Source organism: Syzygium oleosum, unplaced genomic scaffold (genome assembly GCF_021117445.2).
Source record: "Syzygium oleosum isolate NSW1041296 unplaced genomic scaffold, Sole_v2.1 Sole_v2.06, whole genome shotgun sequence".
Taxonomy (NCBI): Eukaryota; Viridiplantae; Streptophyta; class Magnoliopsida; order Myrtales; family Myrtaceae; genus Syzygium; species Syzygium oleosum.
In genome coordinates this window covers 9,418,245-9,430,261 of record NW_026607490.1, presented here as the reverse complement: position 1 = coordinate 9,430,261, position 12,017 = coordinate 9,418,245, and the positions used below count along the sequence as shown (strand labels likewise).

Genomic DNA, 12,017 nt, shown 5'->3' with positions numbered 1-12,017 from the left:
AATTATTTGATTGTATATATGATTGCTAGCTTAAACTATGCTTTTTGAAATAGTCTAGCTGGAAGAATATACACAAACTAAATATATATGACAATGAAATTAATCAGAATGAGAGAACATACTCAAATCTCGGATTAGAAAGATTAACTGCATCATCACCTATCAATGCTTCAATCATCCGTGGAAATTTATGTCCTCAAACTGCAGAATATTTTTTAAACGAGTTGTATGATCACCCAAATGCAGGAAAAAGTAAATGTATAATCACACATGTTGAGTTTCATTCAGTGATGTTTCAATCATGTTTCGCATATATTTATGTCCTCATTCTGTAAATTACTGTTTTTTCAAATAATGAGACCTAAAACAAATCGATCTTGTTCAGCTGATTAGGCTTCCACAATCCTTACGGACACAGCATATGTTTTTTTAAGGTTTTGTATATTGGATCGCCAAGCACCACTATATCCCTAAGATCAGTATAGTGCACTTAGAAAGGATGTCTTTCTTTTCTTGACATACTCAAAGGATCCTAGAGTTTAGCAGCAAAGAGGACCCTCTTCACATTGCTTCACATGTCAATGTTAATCATATATTAATTAAATATTAACCCCCAGCTCTTTTTCTTTCTTGCAACATTCCAGGGGTAAAGCACTAGTACCCATTGAGCCCACCTAGGGTTTTAAGATATTCAATCGCGTGATTAAAGTAATTAACCCCGCCGACGACGAGGAACGACAATGAATGAAGTCGCCTCGGTTCCTATCTATTGACATTTTTAATTGATTTTTGCCAACAACTCCAAACCCTAGATTAATGTTTGAGCCTAAACAAGCCAGTAAATGATGATGCTTTGAATAGGATTCCGTCGATCTGGAGTAAACTAATGTGGACCATCGAAACGGAGCCCTTCTTGTTCATTAAAAAAGTGATGAGCAGCTAAGTTTTAAAATATAGCCACTGATAATGGAGAATCATGCATCAGCAAAGGGAAATTCAATGGCATTTTCTTGCTTTGCTGAGTTCCCTTGATGCCGAATATTTTTATTCGATCGGGGGGACGCACTTGCCGTGAAGTACATGTCATCTATTTCGGCCGGATGAGGTGCAATTTGACCTAACTTTCAAAAAAACTATTATGCTAATCTTCTCTTTAGTTAAAGCGTCTCTCCATTTTCGGGTCGACGGCCAATCACAATGCATGAAATTCCCTGTTGTTGAGGATGTGGTGGTCATTCATTCTGCAGCTGCATAAGTATATATCAAACAATTCACCTGTCTCAACACGTTCTTCGGGTAAAATCATGATTAATATTCCTCAAACAATATAATTATATTAGCTAGGTGACAGTCAACTCCTTTGAGTAAAATCTACCTCTAGATTCAAGGGGAGAGATGAATCATTTAACAAATATTAGAAGGAGAAATATTCAAAAAGAACAATCTCCTGTTGGGTAATCATAGGTTTAGCAAAGTAAAATATTAATAAATTAGCAACTACATAATAATCTCTTTGACAATGTATCTACAGCTTATAATAATTACTAATTAATTGGGAATATTTAGCTTCCTAGGCGACCAAATCATGGTCTGTTACATGTATAAAAGAACTGTGCAAAGCATCTTCTTGTCTCTCTGCTTAGACAGCTCACTATGTTTAACAAGAAGATCGTTAATGTCAGACAAAACAATATAATCCTTTTATTGCTAGCTAGAAATTTAATCATTCTCGATTAGTTCAATCTTACAATAAAGATGATGCAGTAATTGTGTGGTCAGGGGCATCTGCAACGATAATTTGAAGCTACCCGGAAAGACAACAAGTTTCGGTTTTAGGGCACTGTAAATAACGATTAAACTAATCAAGCTAAGGAGAATCTTCAGTAAGAAAGGTCAGTACTGAACAGAAGAGTAAGTTTCTGATTAATGTTCTGTGCATAGATATGGTAAAAGAAAAATTACCATTTCGACAGGAAAAAAAACTGCAATACATATGCAGTTCTAGTCAAATGCAAGACTACTTGCGATGAACAACCATACTTATAAAGTTTCTGTTTCGAAGGTCTCGACAATGAAGGATGGGCCACAGATGTAAGAAGATGTTAAGGATTAGAATGTCTCTGAATAGCACTTGCAACAACGAGTAATCAATATAACTTTTTTTTTTTGGCTAAAGTAGTTAATAATATATGTTGAAAAATGAGAAAACTATTTATACAAAGTGGAGGATCCTGTACAGCTTCATGATAGTAGGTAACTCCACCTTCTTCAGTTTTTTTTTTTTTTTATAAGTAACTCCATCTTCTTCATAATATGAATATTTTCGTACGTATTAATATTTTACCCATGTCATCTTGCTGTGTCTATAAGCAAAAAATGGAAAATGAAATGGAACTACAAGATAGACTGCATATAGAGCATGAAGCTTAACCTGCAGAACTAGCTTGGGAATGCATCTGCATGGTGGATTGAAAGTTACCAAGTTCCCACACCAAATGAAAAGTTCTTAGATAGATGAAACTTGCATATGTCTTACTGTGAGTTAGCAACCGATGGTCAGTCGAGCCTTGACGTCCACACTAAACCTACGGTTGTTCCGGTGCTTCTAAATCGAGTTTACAAAATCAATATACCAACTACAATCGACAATTTAAATAACCGATGCATATCCAACATCAGAATGGGAGCCTTGCGCGCGAATTCAATCACCGGACGATTCGTTACATGGAGCAAGATGTAGACCAAGACGTAGACCTGACTCGAAGAGGATTAATATCACGAAAGAGTTTCGGACATCCATGAGTTTGCCTCGCTTCTTGACCATCGTTGAAGGGTTTAACTGGACCGGGGCAACAAAATGGCGCAATTCCATCTGAAGCACCTCACGACCCCTAGAGATTCTGAAGGGGCGGGGGTCTATTCACGGGAACGAGGAAAATGGAAAACGACAAGGAGAAGACCGTGGAAAACGACAGGGCTCCGGTCGGTAGAACAAGAAAAATGTGGGTGGTGGGGATTGAGCCGGCTGAACGATGATGATGCAGCTGCAGAACCACCGGAAGACCCCCCGTGGAGGGAGGCACGTCCCTTTTGAATTGCGTCGTGTTTGGGGAATTGCGTCGTAACGTCGTCGCAACCCCCACGGCGACTTTGCAATTTGTCCCACCTCCATTTCGCTTTTTCCACGTTTGAGAAAAATTCTCGTGATTCGGTGAACACTCTTCACTGGATTGGTTTTTTTTTTTTTATTGGTTCTGGTGATAATTAAGGGTTGGTTCGTCTTGCAGTCAGGCCGATCTGATTCGGGGAGCCACCGACCGGCTCGGTTCTAGGTCGATTACTGGGCAAAGCTCGCCGAAACGGCCGGCTCAAGCCTCGGTTCTAAAAAGCTCGAAATTTGTTTGGCTTAGACCTATCTATTCATTCTCCATAAAATAAAATAAAAAAGAAAAGGGGGGGGCTCCTTTGTTTTTCGGAGAAAAATGAAAATTCAAGTTTTTGAGCTAGCGAAAATAACTTATCCCTCGATCTAATCTGTGAGCACTCGTTCCGATAGCAATTCCCGCAATTTAGTTCCTTCAAAATTTATTTATGGAGTTCACAAAGATAAAAAGAAAAGATTGGTTTCTGGGTTTTTTTTTCCAAACTGATTATTGATTTCGAATTCAAGTTCCATCAATTGGAACTTTGGACAACCCAATTTGAAACTTCAAATGTACACATAATTTTTTTTCAGTTTCCACTCTTTTAGAAGGAAGCAATGAGCAAGGAGTAAAAGGTGTCAAAATAGCAGAGATGCTTTGTATTGAATGACCTAGTGTATGTCTTTACACTAAGAGAGTTTGAGAAGCAGATTAAGCTCAAAAAATATGGAGAAAAGATCTTACCAATGTCCAAGCTTTACTAAGCCAATGATCTCTCGTGGTCCTCCTACGCAAGAGGTATCAACTTGGAAGGAGGACTCTCCCTCGTTTGGGCTTCTATGGATGTGTGATACATCTGTTCATGGAGGAAGAATGATGCTGAATCCACGCTCATGGACCCGAGTTGTGGCCCAATACACTCATTGACCTGTTGAGTCAACCATTCCTATTTTTCCCTTTCCTATGGTGCGACCATCTGTGATTGAACTCCTCTTATTCATTCTCAATTGTGCAATTAGGGATTAAACAATCCCGACTCGCTCCACAGGAATTGTCGAAGGATGTACTTAGACATACAACTTAGTAAAAGAAAGCGGGATGCGTAATTGTTTCCTTAACTCGTTCTAAATACCGAATGAACTGATCAACTATCAAGATACATCTCCTAAAAATGGAGTTTCCATTAACCGTAAAGTTTGATCAATTAGTTGATTAAACCATGACTTATGGAATTTACGTCAAATTTCACCCACTCAACTGACCTAGCACATCCAATTTGGTACAAAAAGGGTCTTCCACTTTGGGACCGAGAGTTTGTCCGATCCATTGAACTGGCAATTTCATTCGATCTAACAGGGTCCCATAAAAAACCAACATCAGATGTTAAGAAAGAAAAGAACTATATGCGTCATTCCGTGCTTTTTTTTTTTTATGTAATTGTTTTTTCCTCTAGTCTGATCAAGGACTAGAAGTAGAAGCAGATGTGTTGATATTATAATGAAACATCTCTTGTATTATGCCCTTAGTCTCATGCAAGCAACTGTAAACTGAAAAAAGCCTTTATAATAGAGCCATTCAACATCTGTCAACAAGTTTCATGCCTTAAAGTAATCGAGCCATGCTCTGCATAAAGACTTCACAGCTTGAGAGAGAGAGAGAGAGGCTTGGTGTAGACACACATACTTGCTTAAAAAGTGCAACTTGATATTATACATGGCATATATTTTGTTCTCTCTCTAACACACGCAAAGATTCCACCTCTAGCAAAGAAAAATGGGGCAAATTCAGTGATCACCGACTCAAGATAGTAAACAAATGAAGAATCATGCTACCTCAGAGTACTGTGCCAAACTGTTGACTTCCATGTAAACTACAATCCAGAAATGCTCGACCCACATGTCTTAAACCCGAGACAAAACAACTCTTGCCATGGCGCTACTACCTGTAATCAAATTTATTATGGAACTTCAGCAAGCTTCGCGCAACAACTGGATGCAAGCAGACTTAACTTGGACGCTCACATTGTCATGTGCCGTAATAGGGTTCATCCATACAGAACTTCTACCGCCTGTATTTTATGCCTGTAGCTCAAGAACACAGCAGAAGGGATGGTGGCTGAAGCAAGCCTACAACGAATTAAACTGAACAATTCTGGTCCACACTATTAACAGCTTGACCAGTCCAATATTGCACCAGATCACATAAAACACCTTCTTATTTTGAGAGAATGTGCATGACTGGACGGTTCATTTCTACTGCAATTTCAGATTGTCTATTCTTGTGAATCTCTGCATAATTCTTGCAGATCTGAATTGATCTGATGAGAATTTGAGTAAAAGCTACATTTAAGCCTATTGGATTCTATCAATAAGCAAAATAAATGGTTAGTAAAGCATAGTGAATGCATTTTGTCTACATCATGCGAGAAGAATCGACACTGTGATGAGGGGAAAGTAGAAGAGCCGCCTATTAATGAATTCATCACCTCCTACACCTCATCATACCGCTTCACCTGCTCGCTGCAATACTCGTCGAAGTTCATCGGCCACGCCTTGCAGGACTACTGGTTTCCATAGCACGCTGTTCATTCCCATCTTTAGGCACCTTTCCCAAACACGTTCCTCAGCGCTCGCCGTCAGTGCAATGATTAATGGCCAGTGACTGCTGCGATACTTCCTTATTCTCATTGCAACCTCGAAACCGTCCATATCAGGCATGTGAAGATCCAGAAAAACCACTCTGAGAGAATGATCTGTATGGCCCAGGGCACTAAGGCATTCTAGACCCGTCGAAACTGAAGTCACTTGACAACCGAGCCTTTCGAGAAGCTTCTTGGTCACAGTCCTGTTAACATCGTCATCATCTGCAACTAGAACCCGGAGGCCTCTAAACAGAGAGTCCAGGTTTTGTTGCTCCATGGGATTTCCAGGAGGCAACATGGCTCTTCCCCGAGAATCTTGCCTTAGGAACCTGAGAACAAGTGTCATCCTCTGTGGAAGACCTCGAGAACTTGAAGCAATCCAGATATTACCTTGCATCATCTGCACATGGTTTTCACAGATCTTTAAGTTGTAAAGAGACACTTCAAATGGCTGCACAGACAAGGTCCTACCCCAAAATGTTGCTACAGAATCATCAGTTTCAAAGTACAAAAGTGCAAAGATAATATCAAATGAGTTGTTAATGAGTATCTCAAACAAAACCTAAACTCAAATTTCATCGCTTTCGCCGGAGTTCAACCAATCGAGTTTAATAGCATGAGCAGTTTCCTGAGTTAACAGCTCATTAGGAGTCTCTCAAGTCTTTAAAGTTTAAGGTATGTACAATGAATTATCAAGTGGAACCAAATTAACAACATACATTGCAATGATTACTCAATTTGATGATAGCAGTACCTACTGCAACCAAATTAATGACAGTATAGAAACATCTAAATCAACCCATCGTCCAATCTGACAACAGGACAGACATTTTTATTGGCAGACTTCTGATCCTTTCTTGTACTATCTGGCAATGACAAGCCTACTGTTAAGAAAGAAATATGATAAGCACTGCAGTCACCCTATACTACAGCAGCCAAAAGATACAGAGCACCCTCTTGCAAATTCCTAAATTTTTTGTGAATCCATGAAGCCCCGACTGAGTCGGTTAACTTCACAATGACAAACCACATAGAAACAGCAAAGATTATGCAGCCAAAAATGGCATCCAAACCTGATGTGACGAGGGAACTCTCGATTGTTCAGTGAAAACTGATAAATACAAGGGAGTGCAAGCACCAACCTGGACAAGCTTTTTGCAGACATTGAAGCTCAGGGCATCTTTATTGTTGTTGCTGCCACGACTCCAACCAGCTGGGTGCATTCCGGGAATTAAGCCACCTGAAGGAGCACTTCCACTTGTAATCTCAATTTCAAATTTTACAGTTACAAACTCATTAGCTTGGGAACCCCAAGTCTTATCATGCTTCACCTCAGTATCACTCTCACAAGAGACCCGAAAAGTGACATTATCCTGTCCATCATAGATATCCAAAAGATACCCAACCATATGCAGTATCACTTGAAAAGTCCTCCTTTCATCGCCCATAACCTGATCGGGGGGAGAACTTTGAACACTGATCTCAAAACCACAGCCCCTATAAACACAGAGGCATTTGGCAAGGCAAGAGGCTTCCTTGATCATAGCATGTAAATGAAAATGTCTCATCTCAAAAGGGAACTTCCCATCATCTTTAGCAGAGATCTCCATCACGTCGTTAATTAACGTAGAGAGGACATTACTGGTCTTCGCCATTGCGTCGACAACGAGTTTTTGTTCAGGGTTCATAGTTTCTTCTTGAAGAATAGACAGCAGGCCCACAATTGAGTGCATTGGCCTCCTCATCCCATGACTCATCACTTTCTGAAAAGAATTTCGCGCCTGACTAGCCATCATAGCATTTCTCTTAGCTTGTTGCAAAGCGCGGTTTTGTTCTGCCAGTTTCTCTCTCATAAGCTGAGATTCTTCAAGAATTGCGGCATGAGAAAGGGCCACGGCCACCTGATCGGCAACCACTTCCACAATCTCCATGTACTGGTAGCTCCAATCTCTAGGATTTGCTTGTGGAAGAACCAAAACTAGTATTGCATAATGTGTATCAATCGACTGTGGTGTTCCTCCTTTAAAGTTCGACGCCTGAAGCATTGGCATCCGGATTGCTGCCACAGCACCTAGCTCATCGAGCCCACCACTACTCACAACCGCCAGGGCTGAATCTGGCCTCAAATTCCTCACACCCTTCCTCTCTTTTATCTCTATCACGTCAGGATCATTGATCGGGATGGAGCGACCATAACTCTTCGATGAACTTGCCTTCAACTCATGGGTCATAATCATTTCTGTACGATCATTATTTGGCATCCAGACCGCACAATTGTACAAATCCAAAGTTTTAGAGAGCTCAACCAGAGTTGTGTACAATATCGTATGCTTATCCAGTGACTTCCTAATCTCCTGCGTCAGCATACGGACATGCCAGCTAGCCTCCTTCTGTCTCTTCATCATCATAACCTCGTGGTCTAATACCAATATGTTCTGTTTCAAGAAAGTTTCTCTCACCTTTACTTTGAGCAGCAGAGGTATCAAAGTCAAAAGGGTTATCGCAGTAGCACATGAGACCAGCGCGGTGAGGAACTTCGCAATCGTGAGGGACAGCATCAATTGGAATGAGTGAGGGCCATAGTAAGTCCAACAATTGAGCAAATGTGTCAAACCACAGAGGACAATAAATGCTATGAACTGAACGAGCACCCATTTGAATGGCACGTACGACAAGCTAACGAAATAAAGGAGTTCGAGTGGTATTGAAAAGTATGCCACAGCAATCAAGAAATCACTCACTCTCTGGCACTCTAAGATTCTTTCGACGCTCCAAAAGCCCTCATCATCGCAGCAGCTGAAACTGTTGTCATCGGCGTAAGCACAGACACTAAGGGAAGATAGGAATAAGCCAAGAGCGACTGCTCTTAACATTGCCCCCCCGAGTGAGTGCCTAATCAATTCATCTCACCTCGATGTTTAACTTCCAAACGAGAGGCAATCTCCAATCAAGGAAATCGAAAGACCGCTCTCATAGCAAGAGAAACCAATCTGCCAAAATTCCAAGACGTATCAATCTGCTTCCGCGGATGTGAAGCAGGAGGACTAGTTCTTCATGCTTGAGATCTAGCAAAAACTGTAAACCAGAGCATCTACAATCCCCAGCCTCTCAACCATAACAGCTTACTTCTCTTTCTTCCTGCTCACTAACTCCACAAATCATCCAAAAAGAAAAAGATCAAAAACAAGGTAGAGGCACCGCAACAATGTTCAGCCCCACAAGACAACCAATCAATCTGAAGCAAACGGTCTCCAATCTACAAAGGACAGATACCAGAATCAAAGCCGCACACCAAAAGGGTAGCTGCAAAAAGAGAGAAAAAAAGGAGGGAGCTTTTCTAATCTTCACTAGTGAATTGAGACTGTGAGCAAAGGGGGTACCTCCAAAAAAAAAAGCCGAGATCAGCCCGTCGCCTCCTTCTTGATCGTTACCCCGCTGGCAAAAGATCAAGAACCCACCAGAACAGCACCCCCCCCCCTCTCGAATTCTCCAATCACGAGAAAAGGCGAAACCTTTTCCCCCCCTCAGGAGCAAAAGGAACCGAAAATGCTCGAACCCCAGAAATGGAAAGATGGAAACAGACCCGGCAGGGGGGGGGCCAAGGAAAACCGAGCTTTCCCGAAAAAGAAACAGCCAAAAAAAAAAACCACCAGCCGAACTCGCTCCTTTTCTCACTTATTTTTTCCACTGCAAAAGGAGGAGGAGGAGGAGAGATCGGTTCCGGCCGCACAAGTACAGAGAAGAGAAGGTCGACTGAAATTCCTGAACACTGTAGCTTCAACTTAAAGTAATACACACGCACACACACCCACAACACCAAAAGAAAACAAGAACAAGAACAAGAACAAGAACAGGAAGAGAAGGCAAGAAACGAGAGAGACAGGAGAGAGAGGAGAGAGAGAGAGGTGCGCGTGTGGGGTTCAAGAAGTGGGACCCACCAAATATTACGTGAAGAGAACCTGGACGCTCTTTTTCCCCCCCCTCTCTCTCTCTCTCTCTCTGCCAGCCTAGTCAGACTTTCGGACCGTAAAGCATCTTCCCCCCCCCCCCCCATGTTTATTTTATTATTATTCTCGAAAAAAATCCGGTCAGTCGTGATTTTCTCGTATTAATTTTTTGCCCAAATTGCGCTTTTTCCCGTATTAATTAGCGTCGGTTAGGACTTCTTCTTTTGTTTTTTTTTTGGGTCAGAGGTTAGGACCTTCAATGTCACGTTATCTTCTTTTTTTCTGTTTTTTCCACTGACCCCCCCCCCCGGGCCGCTATGGTGTTTTTATCCGGGGTGAGCGAATCCCGCTCAGAAACCGGGACCTGGACCGGAGGGGCCGGGCGGACCGGTGCCCTTTGGAACTAGTCCAATCCGGGAACTGGCAGCATGTTCAGTTTTTCTTTTTATTTGTCGTTAAATCAAGGCGTTCTAGAATCAGTAAGTTGGTTTCACAGAGATATTTTCAATTTGTGGCAAAATTTGATTGAAATGAGCAACTACTATTGTGTTTTGATTTGTTCTTATTATCTTATTCATGTGCATAAGTAAACGTAATCGCTTCGGCCTTGAAGGGCCTTCCACTTTGAAATGGGAGATAGAGTAGGATTTATTTAGAAGTTTTTAAGAAATAAAAATAATTTAAAAAAAAAATCGGTCGACTCCAAGTAGACATGACCATGGGCCGGTTTCGGCCTGGAACCGGCCTAGAATCGGCCCGGGTCAAACCCGAGACCGGGCCATTGACCGGGCCCGCGGTTCGGAACGGGAACCGGGCCATGGCCTACGGGCCCGGTTCTGGAAAAAAAAAACTGCAGATAAGTGGAGAAACTCTTTTGTTCCCCAAATTTAATTACAATGTACATTTTGATTACATTTTATATTGAATAATTCATTATTTCATAATTTGATAATTCATTATTTTTTTATTTCATAATTTATTTTTTTAATTTTTACCGGCCGGTTCCGAACCGGGCCGGAACCGGAACCGGCCCGGAACCGCCGGTTCCGGTTCATACATGGCCACGAACCGGAACCGTCGGTTCCAAATCGTGGCCATGTCTAACTCTGAGGGGTTCAAGTGGGTAGTGCCACATCCAATTTTATAGAACCGAGAACTAGATCATTGCCCTAGAACCAGTTGGTTTGGTTCGGTTCGGGCAGTTCCCGATCCGGGTGATTCCTTTTGCTCCCCCTAGCTTTTATGGTTTTTGGATATTTATACTAAACAAAAATATGAATTTTCGAGGATACCATTATAACATAAAAAGAAAAAATTCCCAAATGGGTAATCTTTAGATACTTGTTCAAAATTAACTTTCGTCTCGCGAGACATCTCAAACTGTCATCCCCTATACATGGCATGGCCTCTGTTAACATTCAGTTCAATGTCCGATCGAAGTGCATACATGTCCCCAAACATGGTAAACGGCTACAAGATGGATTTGACATGGAACGTGTGTTGACACGTATGTATTCTAATGGGAAATTGGATGAAATGCTAACGGATGGTAGGTTTGGGTACTAATTGGATTTTTCGTGAGTAAAATATAATTTTTGGTGAATATGTCACGTGTTACTGATTTTGGATTTTTAATGTCATGAACCTTGCAAATTATGAGGAAATGTTTGCAACTTTCAATGCTAATCGGTCTCGTAATATATGCAATCAATATTTTGAAATCGAACGTTTATATGTTCAGCAAGTGCACTATATGCACTTATTAACAAGATTAGTAAGTAGGTCAGGTTGATTTGCACGTTAATGGCTTGAATAAATACATGTCGATTAAGTTTAATGAAAAAAAACCGATTTTCAAAATATTAATTATGCATATTACAATAAATAAATAAAAATCAACATGCTGAAAAAAAAACTAAATAATTCTTTAATTGATTGTTTGACAAATTTCCTAAGGGATGGGTTTAGTATATTTGTCATGAGTGATCGGTTCCCGGTCCGGTTCGGTTTCGATTCGATTCAATGGAACCAATCACTTTTTCATTTTTTTCCGACAACAACGACAGAGAGTGACAAATCTCAACATATTGACGGAAAACGATGATGAGTGAAGATTCATTGTGGTGCGACGATAAGGGGAAAGCATTATACATTGGTTTAGTTCACATTTTATTAATTTTTTTGAAGAAATAAAAAATTAAAAAAAGTATAAGTAGTCGGTCCGGTCCGGTCCAATCCGGTTCCCCCTTGAAATTGGGAATCGGATTACCCGGACACCGATTCCAC

At 40.9% G+C, this 12,017-nt stretch overlaps 1 protein-coding gene across 2 annotated transcripts; it reads right to left on the bottom strand.

Moving 5' to 3' along the window:
* Positions 1–4,813: 4,813 nt before the first annotated feature.
* LOC115690093 (protein EIN4) lies at positions 4,814–9,611 on the bottom strand. Of its 2 annotated transcripts, XR_008816795.1 has the most exons (3): positions 6,927–9,611; positions 5,165–6,184; positions 4,814–5,085 (listed from the first exon to the last, which is right to left on the bottom strand). XR_008816795.1 is itself a non-coding variant. In XM_056312324.1 (2 exons), exons 1-2 carry the CDS (start codon positions 8,655–8,657, stop codon positions 5,642–5,644), a joined length of 2,274 nt encoding a protein of 757 aa, XP_056168299.1. In that variant the 5' UTR covers positions 8,658–9,611; the 3' UTR covers positions 4,814–5,641. The 2 variants fall into 2 exon arrangements, 1 of the variants encoding a protein (XP_056168299.1); XM_056312324.1 differs by having other exon boundaries at positions 4,814–6,184.
* Between the last annotated feature and the right edge of the window lie 2,406 nt (positions 9,612–12,017).

Excerpts from the sequence above, each read along its gene's own strand:
- LOC115690093 (XM_056312324.1), bottom strand. The coding sequence starts at position 8,657 with ATGTTAAGAGCAGTCGCTCTTGGCTTATTCCTATCTTCCCTTAGTGTC. Across the intron at positions 6,185-6,926 it reads TCTGCAAAAAGCTTGTCCAG|ATGATGCAAGGTAATATCTG; the intron begins GTTGGTGCTTGC and ends AACCATGTGCAG.